At 44.6% G+C, this 19,320-nt stretch overlaps 1 protein-coding gene across 3 annotated transcripts; it reads right to left on the reverse strand.

Moving 5' to 3' along the window:
• Positions 1 to 54: 54 nt before the first annotated feature.
• SERPING1 (serpin family G member 1) lies at positions 55 to 17,058 on the reverse strand. 3 transcript variants are annotated; one of them, XM_082211657.1, is made up of 10 exons: positions 16,833 to 17,058; positions 12,988 to 13,092; positions 12,054 to 12,158; positions 9,552 to 9,659; positions 7,064 to 7,550; positions 6,296 to 6,433; positions 5,218 to 5,421; positions 3,902 to 4,044; positions 1,845 to 2,064; positions 55 to 744 (listed from the first exon to the last, which is right to left on the reverse strand). In XM_082211657.1, the coding sequence occupies exons 1-10, from the start codon at positions 16,890 to 16,892 to the stop codon at positions 494 to 496; spliced, it is 1,821 nt and encodes a 606-aa protein (XP_082067783.1). In that variant the 5' UTR covers positions 16,893 to 17,058; the 3' UTR covers positions 55 to 493. The 3 variants fall into 3 exon arrangements, with proteins under 3 accessions (XP_082067783.1, XP_082067784.1, XP_082067785.1); XM_082211658.1 differs by lacking the exons at positions 12,054 to 12,158; positions 12,988 to 13,092 and having other exon boundaries at positions 16,833 to 17,055; XM_082211659.1 differs by lacking the exons at positions 9,552 to 9,659; positions 12,054 to 12,158; positions 12,988 to 13,092 and having other exon boundaries at positions 16,833 to 17,055.
• Positions 17,059 to 19,320: the final 2,262 nt, after the last annotated feature.

A 19,320-nucleotide genomic window follows, 5' to 3' on the forward strand; every position in this document is an offset into this window, starting at 1 on the left:
AGCAACACAACACAGGCACACTTCTGCCTCAGACATGGCAGTAACACAGTCCCGTGAGCCAATATAGTTTCGCTTTATTCCTTATGAAGGCAAAATGGAAGAGGCTGAATGGTTTGTTGCAGTGCTTACATGGGGAAAAGGAGGAGAAGGAGAAAGAGGACCTCTTGACAGAGGAGACCTCTTTTCCAGCCTGCTACATAAATGGGAACAGGTGGATTGTTCAGTGATGCAAAGGAAGGACAAAAAAAAAAAAAAAAAAAAAAAAATCACAGAAAAATGACAAGGGGGAGGGAAACCACCTTTTTTTTAAAAAAAGAAAAAGGCATAGGAATGGGAGGATAAAATTATAACACAAAAGAATAAAATGGGAGGAAATACCAAAGGAACATGTTGCAGCCACTTGCATGAGGCTTCATGTGTAAACAGTGAAGGGTGAACTAGGGGCAATCCTGTGGGTGTCTGGCAGAAGCTGACAGGAGCAAGGAGGAGAACGTTATGCTGCCTGTGGGTTGTTGATGCGCCCCATGAAGACTGGGAACCCATTATCCCTCATCACTGCAACAAGGAAGGGCTGAGACACTTCAAAGATATTGGCTGTGCGTGCCAGGGAGACAACTGTGGCAGCCGCCGCTTCCACTCCTTCCTCGTTGATTTCCAGCACAGCCCTGTGGTGAGCACTGGACACAGCCAATTCTTTATCCGTGGAGATCTCACACAGATCGGCATCATAGAAAAAGCCAAAGTCTGAAAGAGAAGGTTGGATTAAATGCATAAAGATAATATCGGATGAAACCTAAACTCTCTTCTCCTTTGGCTGGAAATAGGTTTCAAAGCAGAGCTACGAGGGAAGAGATCCCTGTACATGCCTGCAAACACTGTAGTGCTTCCAAGGCAAGGCTTTCCCACCATTAGCTAGAGGTAGAATTAAAATGGAGGTGCCATATAGCATTCAATAGTGTTATATTAACCAGCAGTGCCCTTCCCCAAGGAAAAGATCTTCTTATAATGTTGACTTAGAAGTATTTTCCAGTCAGCAAAAGTCCCCAGCAACATTAATTTAAAGCTTCCCTTTTGCAGGTTTAGCCCAATTTATTTCTTCTTGTTTTAGCATGGGTAGGGAATTAGTGATGTATGTCTCCTGAATTTGCCAGATTCTGTTTGTGTGTGCATGTGCGCACGTGAGAGACAATTGGTTTCCTTCAGTTATTACTTTCCCCTCTTATTTCTTTATTAGCACCACATCACTATTTCACACACACAAACACAGAACACCCCAAGAGGAAAAGACGTTGGCTAATCTAGAAGCAGACACAAGAATCTTTAAAAGGCATCGTGCTTTGCTTAGCCACACCGGATAGGTTGGCACGGCAATTCTTTTACAGCAAATAAATGGTAGTAAATCAGGCCTGTGGGGAGAAGAAAGGACAGAAGGACAATACTGTTAATACTGGAATACATTGAGGTTGGTGGCTTCCAGCTGAGGCATTTATTGTGCAACAACTATGCCCTGTGAACTCATGTTTAATGGAGGGCTCATATGACATGGTTATTGTCCTGTAAATCACCACCCATGTTTTCCCAGTGCTGCTTCCATCTGTTTTTCTTATCCCAAGAAATCTAGTTTGGGGAGAAGGCCCATGCAGCCAGTCCTCCTCTGTGAACAATGCTGTGAAATAGGCTTCTTCGTGGGCTTGAGTGAATTAAATATACTGGTGACAGGGTGGTGGAGTGTGGGGGTTAGCGTTTCTTTCTATCACTGACACAACCTATCCTTCATGCTGAAAAGGAGCAATGCTTCTTTGCCTTTAGCTCATTTCTCCTCTCTCCAGCTTTATTTTTCTTACCCATCTCCCCAAGTATGTTCATGAGGTTCTGGGAAGTGTCCGCCTTGAATCTGGGTAGGTAGACCACGGTAGGCTTGAAATGGGTGCTTTCCAGCTTGGTCATCACTGACTTGAAGACAACTGCACTGAGGCGCTCCTCCACCTCGGTGAGATTTTGAGTTATGGAGCGGGGCATGATGATGACCAGGCTCATGTTGTTAGACAGCTGCAGTCGGCCAACCTAGCAAATTAAACACCATCAGTCTCCTGCCTTTCTCCCATATTCTCATGCACCCTGCTATAGAGGAGCACCCCATTTTCCCAATGCTGTATTGGTCGAAACACAAGATTCCCCACACTGTTAAAACGAGATCTCTTTGAAACTATATCTACGTACTGTAAGTATCTGGTATGGTCCAGTGCTTTTTACAATCTAAAAAACCCCACACAAAACCTGATGCAGCTTCTGAACTCGTCTCACAATGAACAACTCACTGGCCAACCAGACCACTTGTTGAGAAGGGTGTGAGACCCTTTTACAAAAATGGCCAGATGCTCTGACCCATTGCACCACCTGGAGAGTAAGCCATCTGTGTGGTTTCCATATACATATGTATATGGTATATAGTTGTTGTTGTTGTTGTTTAGTCATTAAGTCATGTCCGGCTCTTCGTGACCCCATGGACCCAAGATCCAGGTTTGGGGCAACTCCCCCACAGATATTTAAAATCACAAAATATTAAGCAAAATAAAGCATGGGGATATAGGTTGCTGGACCTTTAAAATATGCCCCTAAAAATGAGTTCCAAAATGTACGCTTAAAAGTTTCTTCCCAAAGTTCCCCTTTTCCCCCAGCAGAGGAAAATACCACGTTTGGCAAGGTAAGAAAAATTCTTTACTTACAAACTCTCCAAAGGTCAGATTCATGAGCTTCAGAAAAGTCACACAGGCAGTAAAGCTTAGCTTAGTTACAAAGTGGTGAAAGTTCCTAAATTATTGATATAGAAACTCGAGAGTGGCTTGGCTGGTGAGAGCCATGCAACTGAGCTGGAGCAACCAGATCAAACCTCTTCACATGTGGCAGAGACAATAGACTTGCTTAGCTATTTCCTCCCAAGGCAAGGGGAAATGACCTAGAAGAAACCTGGTAGGACTGCATCCACCATGGCATTAAACCCTTCATGCATTGACTTAAGCATGTTGCTTATATTAGACTGGCTATCCCACACTTAGGTTTTATACAAACCAGAATTGGGGAGAACCTGTGGCTTATATTCAGATCAATATGGTATAGCTCTAATTTGCTGCTTTCCATTTTTCATCCTCCCCTCCTTTTATATTTGGAAAAGAAGAAAGGGTTTCGTGTGGGTTCAACAGAGTAAAGTTAACACACACACACAAACATCATAAAATGGTTATTTATATAAGGAACACTAAGCCTGTTTGGTGTTGATTCTCCTGTTGGATATGGAGTGCATGTTTTGTGTTGTGGTGGCTTTTTGGATGACTGCAATATATTTGTTCTGTATTGTTTTAATTGTTATTTGATTGAACTGTAGTTTTGTGTTTTATTTTCTGTTCTACAAATTGCTATGGGACCTCCACCAGCTGTGAGAAGCAATTGACAAACCAAACTAGCCTAAGTCTTTACAGATGTGACCCAGTTCAACAGCAGGAGCAACTGTTCAAGGAGAAACCCAAGACAGGGACAAGATAGCCAAGCTGGTGGGACCACCAAAGAACAGGAATGCCTTAGGAGCTGAGGGTATAAGATCATCCCTGCACTGCAAATTTCAACAAGTGTGAAACCAGTTTAAGAAACCCGGAAACTGTATTTTTGCTAGGAACAAAACCAATTCTTACCACCTTAGATCTGCAGTTCCCAAGGTTCTTGGATGGGAGTGCTAAACATTAAACCAAGCTGATACTAGTTTTTACTTCTATAGGTATGTTCATTGCATTAATAATTAATTTTTTAATATATTGCTTTCTTTGTTGCAAGCCATCCTTACTAGAGTGTCTGAACCAGGTCTTAGAAATTGAAAATGTAAGCCTCTCCCAATCCCCAAAGGCATTACCTTAGCCTGCAGGTTGTGGTCAATGAAGGAGGCCATTGGGTATTTCTTACTCATCATCATTTGAACATTGATGGGAGCTAAGCCTGGGCGGTAGAATTTTGCCTTCTTTGTGTCTTTCACTAGAAACATTTCCTTCCACTTGGCTGAAAAGATGAAGAGCTTGGATCAGCTTATTAAGGCATAAACACCACCAGCAGCACCATTTATATGCTGCTTTTTCCCATACTGAGGTTTACAGTTAAAACTACAAAAACACAAATATTCCATCCCCATGTCTTGTGGCAGTGAGTTCCACAGTTTAACTATGTGCTGTATGAAGAAATACATCCTTTTGTCTTTCCCGAGTCTCCTGCTAAGAAGTTTTGTTGGATGACCACATGTCTAGTATCATGAGAATCCACCCTATCGTCAGGTTGCAGAGTAAGTTATGCATTTTTGAAGACTGAAAGAAAAAGACACCATACCTCATATTTAATTAACCCACAATCTAAACTTGCACCTGTAAGGGTAATGCTAAAGAAAGTCCCTGAACTTTCCTACTCACTCCTCTTTATACGTTTCACAACCTGGCATTGATGAAGCACAGTTCTGTCCCTACTAGAGTCACAGCTTGCCTGTCCCAGTCAAATACTGGCTGCTTCTAGAATGGATTTGTGCTCTCCAAGCACCATTGTTACTAACTGTTATGGAGCAGGGAGGATCTACATTACTCCCCCCCCCCAATATATATAAAAAAGAGTATTCACCTCTCCAGCTAGTATTTTTGTTTGGGTATGCATACAGTGAGGATTCTGGCTGCAGGAGTGTCAAGAGCCCAGCATGTCTACATCCTTTGTGGAAGGCCAAGCATTGTGTGGGATAAGGGCGGATAAGTCATTTGCCCTGCATCAACCATCATATTCCTGTTGCTGGCTTCATTGCCTTCCACTTGTGGGGAGACCTCTCTACCAGTGTAGGCTCCCTGTGCAGTTAAGAATCCTAGAAGATGGGGCTATATGTAGCCCATCATCTTTCCCATCAGTCACACTTGTATTGGGTGTGGGCTTTGTATTTCTATATCATATATATCGATTTTTGTTGAGACAAGTCAACCGATGGGAGGTCTCTTGAAATTTAAAGTGATATAAAAGCTCAATAATGGTGGAACCTCGAGACATGCTATGGTGTGGGGAAAGGGGGGCTAACTGGAATCTGCCTGGGGACCAGTGTTTCAGGAATTGAGTGCCAAAGGGTAGGGAAGCCAAACTGCCTTTGGGTGAGCAGTCTCTCTGGATCAGACGTTGGGGGACAGAAGGCCCTAGAACCTTCCTACTTACAGTAGAAGTAGACAGCATTAAGGAGTATCATCTTGGCATCAGAATCCAGCTCATTCACAATCTTCTTGATCTTCTTGTTAGTACTTTGGCTCACCCAACTGTTGATGTCCGCCACATCCTGGTTGCTGTTATTAGTAAGGTGAGCCAGTTTGGTTTTATAGAACATCCTTGTCAGGTTGCGGAAATCATTTTCCAAGGGGAGAGCTGCTCATGAAGAAAAAACCAGAGATAGAAAAATACTCCCTTGAGACATACTTCTTGCTCTTGTGGGTTATCTTGAGAGGCCTCCTTAGGTAAAGGTAAAGGTACCCCTGCCCGTATGGGCCAGTCATGTCCGACTCTAGGGTTGCACGCTCATCTCGCTCAAAAGGCCGGGAGCCAGCGCTGTCCGGAGACACTTCTGGGTCACGTGGCCAGCGTGACGAGCCAGCACCAGCGCAGCACACGGAAACGCCGTTTACCTTCCCGCTATAAAGCGGTACCTATTTATCTACTTGCACTTAGGGGTGCTTTCGAACTGCTAGGTGGGCAGGAGCTGGGACAGAACGAAGGGAGCTCACCCCGCCGCGGGGATTTGAATCGCCGACCTTGCGATCAGCAAGTTCTAGGCACTGAGGTTTTACCCACAGCGCCACCCACGTCCCAACAGGACACAACAGGACACAGTGACAAGTGCCAGAGCCCATGGAAACGCCATTTACCTTCCTGCTGCAGCGGTACCTATTTATCTATTTGCACTGGTGTGCTTTTGAATTGCTAGGTTGGCAGAAGCTGGGACAGAGCAACGGGAGCTCACCACTGTCAAGTGGATTCAAATCACCAACCTTCTGATCAGCAAGTCAAAGAGGCTCAGTGGTTTAGACCACAGCGCCACCCACGTCCCTTTAATTCAGCTATAATCCATAAACAGAGAATATGGAGAACATTTCAGCTATGTTCCACAACTATAAAACCAATTTCCACAGATGTTTTCTGTTTTGAAACACACAGTGTCAGTGTGAATAAGATCTTACCTGAGAGAAGATAGTGCGTGGGAAAAGATGGTGTATAGGAATCTTGAACCTGGTAGTTTACTCACCTGGTTGGAAAAACATTGCATTGGCGGAGGTCAAGGCCTCTGATTTCTGGAGACTCTCTAGTGCTCTATGGACACATGTGAATCCTTCAGGATAAAAGAGCAGCCTCTCAAGACGGTCCTTGGTTTGATTGCAGGTGCCTGGATGGCAAAGACAGGGTTGTGAGGAGCAGGTATCTGTCAGTGCATAGGCCATGGCTTCCCTTAATTTAGTGAGGAATTTGTTAAGGAGGGAGTGACAACCCGCCCCACAACACCAACAGGACCAGGAAGAGAGCTGGGTGACTCAAGAGAAAGTGGGGTGCTGACCATTGGTTATGTCCCCTCTAGCCCTGACCTGTCACTGACCCGAGGAAGTGTTTGCCAAGCTGTGCTGAGCTGAGGCATTCATTGTTGCTTTTTGTAATACACTTTGGCACTTTTGGTTTGAGTGATGGAGCAGGTAAGGAGGAAAGCGGGGAAGATAAATTGAATAAATCATAATATATGAGGGCCTGGAGGTCCACCAGGTGAAGCTGAGAAGGAAAGGACATGCTGAAGCTCTGGGAACACCATTTAGGGAAACACGTAATAATAACATTAAATCACGTGGCTGGCATGTGCTGCAGTTGCTCATTGCCAGAGGAGCAATCATGATGTTCTTTATACATCTTGATATATGCCCGTTTTTCTACACAGAGATTATTTCCATGCAGGGGAAAAAATTATCAGATGCAGAGGTCTTAAGCCTGAAGTGATGATGTGCACACCTGAAGGTAGGTATGGCCTTACCCAGCAATAGGTTGGAGAGCATCACTGCGACACTGAAGGGTGAAAAGATCAAGTTAGAGCCAGGCTTCTCATGTAGGATTGCTGCTTTATAGAACTCCACAGAAAACTCAGTTAGAGCCTCAGACAACTTCTTTTCATCCTCTGTAGTGGCACGAGTGCACGTGGCCCATGGATTAATGCGTGGCTGGCACTGTTTGGATGTGCAAGGGGTACTTGCCGTTGCCTCTGCTGTTGTTGGTATTCTTGTGGCTGGCTCTGTTGTGTTTGTGGTCCTAGCAGGCATCTCTGGGTCATCCAGACATTCCCTGACACCAACCTCAGAGACTCTTGACTGTTTACATTCATTGCCTTCTGCTTCCCCATCTCTTTTGTTAGATGCAACTTCCAAATGAGTAGCTTCCTTTTGCTCATGGCTCCCTTCGTTTTCTCTCTCGCCTCCTTCTTCCAGCTTCACTGTAGCATTATCTTCATTCTCAACTGGAATCCCCTGTCAAATAGTGTTAGCAATATACCATAATAGATGATGATTAAAAATGCCATTTCAAATACTGCTTGATATAGAAAAAATATATCTAAGAGGTATGCAGGAAGCTAAAACAACAACAAATGTGATAAAAATACACAATGCAATATTAATACAAATTACTAATAAATCTTTTCTTCCCTTCTTTTGACACAGCTCCCCACCCAACACCTCTCAGCTTCCTGACTCTTACCCAGGACTCCACCCATCCAAACTCACTCTCACCCAGGGCCCAAACAATCTCACAAATCACCCTCAAAATCTCCCCAAAAAGAGGGTTCTTGGAACCTGCTGGCATCCCCCTAGTTCCACCCTCTAAGGTTGCTTTTACTGGCAGGCAGTAGGGTTGATGGAGCTGCCACATCCTGCCCACAGCTGTGTAGCTTGGTTCAACTCTATACAAAACGTGTTCGAAATCACTATTGTACTGCTATCTCAATCTCCAAGTGGAGGGCAATTCTAGGCATTCCAGGGTGGGTGCTTGCCCAGGTTTTGGTTTCCTTGGAATGAAGGCCAGCAGAGCGTAAGATGGGGCAGGGGGAGGGGCTCACAGCATTAACTCCCTAACTGATCTTGCTTCCTCATTAGGTTCCCAGGTGAGCCCCAGAGCCCAGCACCAAGCAAACATGTATCTGAAACATGTCTCTGTCTCTCCACCTTCTTGCTCAGCTCACACACAACTACTCTTCCATTCTTCTTCTAACCACCAGCCAGGTGGGAAAGGGAAAGGCCCATCCATTTGCCCTAGGCAGTGAGCAGCTTCTTTGGTAATACTAATGAGTGTACTTAAGCTAAGGCCATTATCTTACAGTTGGCTAGTTAGAACAGAACAGCTTGCGCTCTACATGGGGCTACCTTTGAAGGTGACCCAGAAACTGCAATTAGTCCAGAATGTGGCAGCTAGACTGGGGACTGGGAGTGGCTGCAGAGACCACATAACACCAGTCCTGAGAGATCTGCATTGGCTCCCAGAACGTTTCTGAGCACAATTCAGAGTGTTGGTGCTGACCTTTAAAGCCCTAAACGGCCTTGGTCCTGTATACCTGAAGGAGCGTCTCCATCCCCATCATTCATCCCGGACACTGAGGTCCAGTGCTGAGGGCCTTCTGGCGGTTCCCTCACTGCGAGAAGCCAAGTTACAGGGAACCAGGCAGAAGTCCTTCTCGGTAGTGGTACGCCCTCCCACCAGATGTCAAAGAGAAAAACAACTACCAAACTTTTAGAAGACATCTGAAGGCAGCCCTGTTTAGGGAAGCTTTTAATGTTTGATGTATTACTGTATTTTAATATTAGGTTGGAAGCCGCCCAGAGTGGCTGGGGAAGCTCAGCCAGATGGGCGGGTATGTATGTATGTATGTATAAATAAATAAATAATAATAATAATAATAATAATATCAGATCTAACCCTTAATGGATACAGGACCCCAGGAGTTGGAAGGGACTAAAGGCATCATACAGACTCTCTCTCTCTCTCTCTCTCTCTCTCTCTCTCTCTCTCTCTCTCTCACACACACACACACACACACACACACCAACTCACAACATTACTTAGACCATAAATCAATGTTCTTTTGGGTGTTGCAACTAATAAATGTGCTTCTTATTCAAATAGAAATAGAGTCTGGATCAGCTCTAGCAGCCAGAGCACTCTTGTCTTTTGTTGGAGATTGTGGTGGTGGAGTTGTATATCAGAGCTACCCCAGAGGTACCTTAATCATGCTCATGGCATTTAGATTAATTACTGAAAAGATATGTAAGAGTACAGCTGAGAGAGACTAGAAAGCTGAGTGTTAAAATTCAATAACTAAGGTACAAATCTCTAATGCAAAGCAAAAAATTTAAAATAAATCCCGATTAGCATTCTCAGACAACAACTAAAATCTAAACTAAACAGGAAGCAAAGGTGAAAGAAGTAATTCCCAGCAAAAGGCCACTTCCAAATATTTCTAGGATTAATAGTCACACCTGAGAGTCCTGAAGGTTAAGGATCTTGCCGAGGGGGCGCCATGTTCCGGTTTCCTTGTTGTTGCTGCTTCTCGTGGCCCGGGTTGGCTCTTCCCTAACCTCAGAACCCTGAAAGGAAGGACAATGTGCTTGAGGTTGCAGTGGATCACTTGATGAAGATGTATGCCGAAAGTTCGGCAGCTGTGAAAAAGGGGGAAATTCCATGCTGGGGATCATTAGGAAATGAAATGAAAATAAAAATGTTTATAGCACAATGCCATTATAGAAATCTGTGGTGTGACTTCATTTGGAATACCGTGTACAGTTCTGGTCCCCTCTCCTCGAAAAGGATACTGTTGACTTGGAAAAGGTTCAGAAAAGGGCAACTAAAATGATCAAGGAGATGGAGTGACTCCAGTCTGAAGAAACATTGCAGCTTCCAGGACTTTTTAGTTTGGAGAAAAGGCGAGTAAGAGTTAGCATGATAGAAGTTTATAAGATTATTATGCATGGTATGGAGAAATATTTCTTTCTCTCTCTGGTAACACTAGAACTCGTAGACATATAGTCAAGCTGAATGTTGGCAGATTCAGGGCAGATAAAAGAAAGTACTTTTTCATTACGGAATTTGCTCCTACAGTGTCCTGGACCTCACTGCTGGATGATGAACTTGAACTTGGACTCAGAATGCATAAAACTGAGTGGAAGGAAGGCAAAGTTTAAAAAAACACAGCAAATGAATTACATGGCTAAGAATGAGCTGAGATTATCCAAGAAGAGACACACACACACTCATCTTCTTTTTGAAAACAAGAGAAGCATAGCCCTTAGGGCGGAAAGCAACACACATCTCAGGACTAGGCAAGCAAATGGGAATTCCTCCAAGTGAGTTGGACCTGTGAGGTTTGTTCATGCTGGCACTGGTGTCTCCATGTGCTGGGAGATGGAGGTGGAGTCAGTGCTGGCTCAGTATCCAACTTACTGTAAGGACCTCCCCAGAAGGAAGAGTTTTCTAATTGACAGGAGAAGGTGGCAGCGGCTACACTTTAGGGAGTTCATGACTAGAGGTGTCTGATAATACAGGGGTGTAACACCTCTCTGTCAACCTGCTTGGACTCTTCCCAGTATCCAGCTCCTCACTCCATTGATCACTGGCCCCATCCTCTGGCTCAGACATTTTTTGGAGGCCCAATTTCACCTCCCCCAACCTGCTAGGATCCTCCTCTGAGCCATCAACCTCTCACTCTCTCCTCTGGATCTGACCATCCCTTCCATGACATCTCCAAAGGGCTCATGACACCCAGGAGCCAGTGATGGCCACCAGTTTGAATATTACTTATACCTTGCCTATCTGACTGGGATGCCCCATCCACTCAGACCAGCTTCCAACAGACTACAGTGGTACCTCGGGTTACAGACGCTTCAGGTTACAGACTCTGCTAACCCAGAAATAGTACCTCGGGTTAAGAACTTTGCTTCAGGATGAGAACAGAAATCGCACGACGGCGGCGCGGTGGCAGTGGGAGGCCTCATGAGCTAAAGTGGTACCTCGGGTTCAGAACAGTTTCAGGTTCAGAGCGGACCTCCGGAACGAATTAAGTTCTTAACCCAAGGTACCACTGTATAAAAACACAGTGAAACATCGGACATTAAAACTCCTTGATACAGGGCTACCTTCAAATATCTTCAAGAAAGTTGTGTAGTTGTTTAATTCTTTGACATCTGATGGTGGGGGGCATTCCACAGAGAAGGCCCTCTGCCTGGTTCCCTGTAACTTCACTTCTTGCAGTGAGGGAACCACCAGAGGGCCCTTGGAGCTGGACCTCAAACTGGTTCAGGCTAAATGATGGGGGCAGAGATGCCCCTTCAGGTATACAGGACAGGGCTGTTTAGGGTATTAATGGTCAGCACCAACAATTTGAATTGTGCTTGGAAACATACTGGGAACCAATGCAGGTTTTTCAGAACCGATGTTATACTGTCCTGGCAGCTGCATTCTGGATTGCTGTAGTTTCTGTGTCACCTTCAAAGGTAGAGCACGTTGCAGTAGTCAAAGTGGGAGATAACCAGAGCATGTACCACTTTGGCAAGACAGTGCGCAGGCAGGTCTCAGCTAGTGTAACAAACGGAGCTGGTAAACAGGCACCTTGGACACAGAATTAACCTCCACTTCCATGAACAACTGTGATTCCAAAATGACTGCACACCAAGGCTGCACACCTCGTCCTTCAGGGGTACAGTTACCCCATTCAGGACCAGGGAGTCCCCCACACCTGCCCCATGTCCCCCCAAAATAATACTTCTGTCCTGTTGGGATTCATCCTCAATGCATTGATCTCCATCTGTCCTCCATCTGCTTCCAGACATTCACAGAGGGCATTCACTGCCATCACTGGTTCCGATTTAAATGAGAGGTAGAGCATATTAAATGAGAGGTAGAGCATATACCCAGTCCAACACCCCTGACAAGGGGTTAAAGAAAATGGACCTAATTTCCATTCTAATCCAGATTAACAAGCACACCTGTCCGAAGATATTCCAGGGCCAATTCCATCCGCCATTGTTTGTGGTCTGAGTCAGCTCAGGTCCGTCATTCTCAGCTTCTCTTATGCTCTTTTTTGGCACCTCCTTGTTGCAAGAAGTCACAGAGAAATAAATCCCCATTAGGAAAGTCTTCATTCTCTGGTTTATCATGACCAATAAATGTGCTTCTTTCTCTTAATCAGAAACTGTGTTGGGTTCTAGATCCCTGCTGCAAACTGGGGTAAAGAGAGGTGAAGCAGTGGCAAGGTTAGCACAATCAAACATCCTGGTGGGAACACTGGATTGCACTGGTGCATTTGCACCACACTGACCTCACCAATGTCTCATCCCTTCTCCTCTCTGTCCTGTTATCCAGAAACATGACTGGCGCGCCCTCATTCTATTGCCCACAACATAATTTAAAAGGGGTTGGCAGCTAAAATTCAAATATGTCTACTTGGACTAGTAGTAGGATAAAGTAATTTCCATTCTAGTCCGTATTATTAGCCACACCTTCTGCTCCTGTATTTTGTCCTCAGTTGTAAGTGCATAAGCCCCTATAGTACTTTGCAGCTCTCATTCTTCATTTTCATAATCCTGGAAGGGAAGAGGGATCTCAGAATCATTTATTCCTGCATCTGCAACCTCTGTGGCCAACACCCCACACACAACATGGCACCCTCCAGATTCTTTGGAATACAACTTCCTTGTGTTTTTAAAATGTCATGGAGAAACCAATCTCCATTAGAGAAATTGTTGTTCTCCTGATTATCATAACCAATTAAAACACTTCTTTCTTCAACCAGAAACTGTTCAGCTATCAATAGCTTCTCTTTCTAAATGAATAAATCAATATTTGCTGCTTTGGGGACACGGGGCTAAGGATAAAGGACCTAATTCCCATTCTAATCCAGATTAACAAGCACACCTGTCTCTGTCTGAAGATATTCCAGGGCCAATTCCATCCGCCATTGTTTGTGGTCTGAGTCAGCTCAGGTCCGTCATTCTCAGCTTCTCTTATGCTCTTTTTTGGCACCTCCTTGTTGCAAGAAGTCACAGAGAAATAAATCCCCATTAGGAAAGTCTTTGTTCTCTTGGGAACAAGGGGTTAAGGATAAAGGACCTAATTCCCATTCTAATCCAGATTAACAAGCACACCTGTCTCTGTCTGAAGATATTCCAGGGCCAATTCCATCCGCCATTGTTTGTGGGCTGAGTCAGCTCAGGTCTGTCATTCTCAGCTTCTCTTATGCTGTCTTCTGGCACCTCCTTGTTCCAAGAAGTCACGAAGAAATAAATCCCCATTAGGAAAGTCTTTGTTCTCTGGTTTATCATGACCAACAAATGTGCTTCATTCTTTTAATCAGAAACTGTGTTGGGTTCTAGAGCAGGTGGACAAATAATTGCACTGAAAAGGTGGGAGAAACTGGGTGACTTGAGGAAGGGCTCAGGTAGGGTGAGGGAGGTGAAACTGGAGCCTCAAGTGGTGGCACAGCTGACAGACGGGGGACAGTGATCAAGAGAGTCAGGAGCTGGATCCTGGGTAAGTTTCAAGTGGTTGTTGGAGTGGTGTCCTCCCCCTGAGATATTGGATACGTCTAGTCAGGCACCTCCTAGAGAGCTGCTGCCGCCAGCTTTTCCCGTCATTCCTGTCTGTAAAGACACTCCTCAGGGGAGATGCCTGAGAGTACGTCAGATACTGAAACTGCACTCCTGCACCAAGGACATAGAGGTGCTGGCGCCAACATGAACAAATATCACAAGCCCAGCCCACTCACAGAAGTTCTTGCTTGTTTGCCCAGAGCATAAAGGCCTGTCGTTGTCTGTGCTGATGTTTGGGCCTTCCCCAGTCTTCAAAAGGAAGAAGGAGGAGACAGTGAGCTTGTTGGATCGACGCCTCAGCTCACACTTAGGAGCACTGGACTGCATCTGTGCCATACCAGCCTCGCCGCCACCTGCCCCCTTCCACGATCCCTTCTGGCATGGAGCAGTGATGTGGGAGACTGGAGCTCATGTGAGTGCCGCCATCCCATTCTGCTGCCCACAACTGAATTTAACAGAGATTGGCAGCTAAAATTCAAATGTGTTTATTTGGACTAGTAGTCCAAACATGTGGTATCATATATGATGTTGGATGCGGGGCAGGTAAAGACATGGCTGGGCCAAAAGGGGATTGTCACCTGTTAACCCCACGCAAAAGACCTGGATGCAGTGGAGTTTGTGATGTCAGGTGATGGACAGGTAGGCAGGCCCACTGGACCTTATCTTGTTATCTACCCCGACAAATATGATGAAGGAATTAAACGTATAGAAGATGTCATTGAAAGCATGCAGCTATCTGAGATGGGGTAAGCCCAGGAGATGACAGCATACACAGCCTCCCTCTCTTTCTCATGTACACAGATGAGGCTCATACCACATCATAACACGCCCCCTCCCAATCTTTCTCTCTCTCTTTCAATACTAAATGCAGGAGAATTAACAAGGAAGTAGTACTGCTGTCCTCATGTCCTACTTTTAAGGTTCCCATACAGCTTCGGCTGTCCACACCCACACAGAACATTGGACTAGATTGAGACAAGTGTCCAAGACCACAAAGCAAATACAAGGCAGAGGTTAGATCTGAGTCCTAAATACCAAACCACATGTTTGACCCTGATACTGCAACCCAAAAGCACCCATTTCAAAGAAGGCAAACTGATGGTGCTTAGAAACAAGTAGCCTGCCTAAGAACCTGAGTGCAAAGCAGAGGTTGGGTCAGAGACCCCAAAACACCAAACCACTCTTGAATCCTACATTTTTCTGCAGCAATGGGACACCCAGGTCACAGAAGCACTGATGGTGCTTGGAGACAAGTAACCTTCCCGAGAGACTACAATGCAAAAAAATTGAGATCTGAGCACCCACACACTCATCTGACCACACATTTTCCCGCCTCAGCATAACACCCACACCACTGAAGGCAGGTCAGCTAACTTCCCATTCAAATCAATGCCCCTTCAGTGAATTTACTTACCATCAATTACCCACCCTGATGACCCTTCAGTTGATTAATTTACAATTAATGTCTGACCCCAATTCTGCCCCTCTCTAATTAACCCTCAATGCCCTCCATTCCCCATTGCCTCAAAAGAAAGCAAAATATGAATCTTGGGCTTATTTTCCTGCCCAGGCAACAGAGCCCAGTTCTCCTTGCCTCCTACTTAAAAGGAGAAACTTGGATGGGAGAAGGATCTTGGGAAGGCAGGTGCTGTCTACTTAGTGTTCCACCAGCCTTGTATTTCCTTCACATATGTTCCTCCTCATTGCAGCACTGAGGTTGTCAATGGAGCCTTAAAATAATATGGCTTTAAAAATAACCCCAAACCTGAGCATGTGCATGTTGATTTTCATAGAGTTTGGAGGGCCTTTTCAAGAGGCATAAAGGTGCCATAAACTCTGGGAACAGGGAGCACCACTGATTCTCCAGAAGCCACTGAAAGACTCCCATAGCTTTGCTGCTCTCATTGGCTTCAGCATCCCATGTGTTAAAATAAGCAGGACAAGGAGGAGCCTGCTGGCAGATGGTTCAGCACTGCAGTCTGAATGTGGATCCTAAACTGTCCTGGGGTCCTGCTGGACACACCTGTAGCAGCGACAGATTCCCACAACAGGCTATAGGTTTTGAGAGTTTGTTGTTCAAAATGCAACTTGAAAACCAGGAAGTAACAGTGGTAATGTTAGGTAAGGTGTGAACCAGGAATCTCCCAGTCTGCATCTTGGCATGACTCCAGCGCTCCTTGAGACTGATATGTGTCCAGGTCAGAAGCCCTCTGCAACCAGTAGAAGGACTATAACCAAAACAAAGTAGTGGAGGCCAGGCAGGTGGGGGAGGCAAGGGCCAGGTAGAATGCATTTTAAAGGTGCAGCTTTGTCCTGCACATTAGATTTCTAAAGGAGAACTAACTAACTAACTTCCCATTACCCTCCTCTTCCTGAACATATTTTCCCTAAAGCAAGTCCTCTGCACTTTGAGGGGAATAAACTTTCAAATAAGCATGCTGTGGATCATTTAGGACAGGGGTGGGGAATATTTTGTCAAGGGCCACATTTCCTCAGAGAGTAAACTGTCTGGGGTTTCTACATGTCAGTGGTGGGTGGGACTGAAGCTGACAGTGGGCAGGGTCAGAGCCCAAAGTGGGCATTCTATACCATTTTAAAACATGGGGTGTTTTTGGGGGGGGTTATTGGGCTGCTGTTTTTATTTTGATTATATATTTTGTCGTTTTACATTCTGATTTTGTTCTGTGAACCGCCCTGAGACCTCCGGGAATAGGGTGGTATGTAAATTCAATAAATAAATTAAAACAAATAACACAGCCATTTTCTCTTCCTGGCTTGCTGTTGTCTTTTGTAGGGATCTTTCTGAAGCTGGGGCGGGGTATGTAATAACAGAACAGCAGAGGTGGAAACAAGGCCAGCTGAAGATATTTGGCTGCTTGAAACCGAACAACGAATGTTGCCTCCTCTCCTCCCCAAGTCAAGCTGCATAAGTAACTATCCAAGACTGGGCAAGTTGTTTTGACACCCGAGGCAGAACATCCCACAAGGAGCCCTCCCTCTCCTGGCAGCAAAAATGCACTAATAAGTTGTTAAATAAATAAGCCCTCTCCTGCTTTTCATGGCACTCCAAACCACTCTGCCTAATATTAGGGAGCAGGGCTGGCCCTGACTGGAAGGTAACCTAAGATGTCATCTAGTCCAATCCCTTTCTGTGTTGCTTACACCTCTGCTACTCACCTGTGAGAAGCTTGGTATCAGAGTTGTGGCCAGGCCTAGGAGGATCAACCAGATCTTCATGGTGGCAAAAATCCTGCCAAAGAAAGACACTTGAATTTAATCCCCAAAGAAGGTGAATGCACTTGCTCCCTGCATGGGACTAACACAGTTCCTCACTGGAGAAATTTCTGAAGAATATCTGCTCCAGTCAGCTGCTTCCTCTCCTTGCCCCCCTTCTCTGGCTGCTTGCAGGCTCCTCTCTCCCATTTTTCGCAATCTCGGATCACGTGCCTAAAGAAAACATTAGATTCACGGACTTCAGGGGAATTCCAGTTCCCTAGTTTCCCTGGCTTGAGAGGAAATCATTAGAAGATGTGGTGAAATAAGAAAACTGTCAAAGGAGGGGAAGGCCGAGGACAGAAGTACTTCTCAAGTAGAAAAGAAAGAGTTCAAGAAATTACCGGTACCTTCTCTGTGGGGAATTCTTCAAGCGATATGGCCCAAGTGTTGTGACATACCTTATCTACTTTCTGAGTGGATCGGGGGGAGGGAAAAAGGGGTTTATTTATATCTCATTGGTTGGCTGCAGGCAGTAGTTAGTTAAAAATTAAGGATTAATTCTCCAAAAAATGAGAATTCCTGTAAATCATGAGGCAGGAATGGGAGCAGGCCAGCCTGAGGACTAAGAGGATTTTATTCATTTGTGGTGGGAGTGAACTAAGATGAAGGAACAATCGGTCGTGGCTGCCGCCTGCCAATATTATTAGAGAAATGTTTTAGGACAGGAGTCTTTTTAGATTGCCTCTTGTTTCTGTTCAATTATTGGAAAAACAAAATCTATTCATCAGACCCAGTGTCTGTGTATTTAATAATGGTTAGGATGCTATATGCCAGAAAATGGAAAGATAATCATAAATCTAATGAAATCAATTTGATAAGGAAATTTCAGGAGCAATTAGGTATAAATAAAGTTGGCTGTAATGATAGAAGTATAGAAGTATTAGATGGTTCAAAGTTGGTTAAATAACATATTAAGAAGATATTAGGAATTTCAGGGAAGGGAGTTGATTTTAGGTACCGTATTTTTCGCTCTATAACACGCACCCGACCATAACACGCACGTAGTTTTTAGAGGAGGAAAATCCGTAGACATGCCACCCGTAGGCATTCCCTCCATAACACGCACAGACATTTCCCCTTACTTTTTAGGAGGAAAAAAGTGGGTGTTATGGTGCAAAAAATACAGTATATATGATCAACCAGCTTCCCCAAGATGGTGGTCTGGGTTGTAGTCAGCAAGACTTGACTCCTGTAGTGTAGCCTTCCTCAAACTGGTATAAACAGGGTAGCTACTTGAAACAGCTCCCAAAAATAGGAACTTCACCCCCCAAGTAAAAGGATAATATTTGTTTCAGATTTATATATGCTAATTATATGAGGAAGGAAGGTTATTGGTTTGTTTTTGTTTTGTTATGTATTTTGTGTTTCAATTTTGCATTTCTATGTTGGGAACTACCCTACAGCCTTCAGATGTAGGGCAGTATACAAAATAATAATAATAATAATAATAATAATAATAATAATAATAATAATAATAATAAAAACAACTGGTGCCGTCCTGACATTTTGTGTGTCTGGATCTCATAGCAGCTGTAGTCCCCAAAATGTCAGGAGAGCACCAGGTTAGAAAAGCTTGCTATACGAGTATATTTGAGCTCTGCAAGTCACATACCTACTGCAAGCCACATACCCCATCTTTATGCCCAAGAGTAGTTGAGGAAAGTTAGGGCAGTGCAGACTCCCTTGTTCTTTTACTCATGAGAAGACTTTGCTAGAATAAAGATTTATTTGCAATGTTTGTAATAAGTGTATGTTTTGTGGATAGAATAATAGAATTACAGTGGTACCTCAAGATAAGTACTCAATTCATTCTGGAGGTCTGTACTTAACCTGAAACTGTTCTTTACCTGAAGCACCACTTTAGTTAATGGGGCTTCCTGCTGCTGCCGCACCGCCAGAGCACGATTTCTGTTCTCATCCTGAAGCAAAGTTCTTAACCTGAAGCACTATTTCTGGGTTAGCGGAGTCTGTAACCTGAAGCGTATGTAACCTGAAGTGTATGTAACCCAAGGTACCACTGTATAGCTCTCTGTATGCAAAACAAACTTTTGCTTTCCCTGAGCTCTTTCTGTTCCTACCTTTGTCACTGGGCTTCCATGCACAGCGCTATACAAATATGAGCTACCTCACCTCTTTGGTGATGGGGAACAGCTGTAGTTCAGTGGGAGAGCATCTGCTTCACATGCTCCTCTGCTCCTTAAACACGTGCACATTTGGTCTGCTTCTTTGGCTTTACTAGCAGAAACCAAGCAGAAGGTGTGTTGAAACTGAAAGTACATATTCGTGCATTGTATAAAGTCCAGTCTCCTGGTTGCTGGAAATAACGTAGGTCTTTAGCTCCTGATTCCCCTGCCTGCACTCTGTGCTACTCACTTTGCCTTGTTTATGC

The sequence above is a fragment of the Podarcis vaucheri genome, assembly GCF_965113315.1.
Source record: "Podarcis vaucheri genome assembly, chromosome: 1".
NCBI lineage: Eukaryota > Metazoa > Chordata > Lepidosauria > Squamata > Lacertidae > Podarcis > Podarcis vaucheri.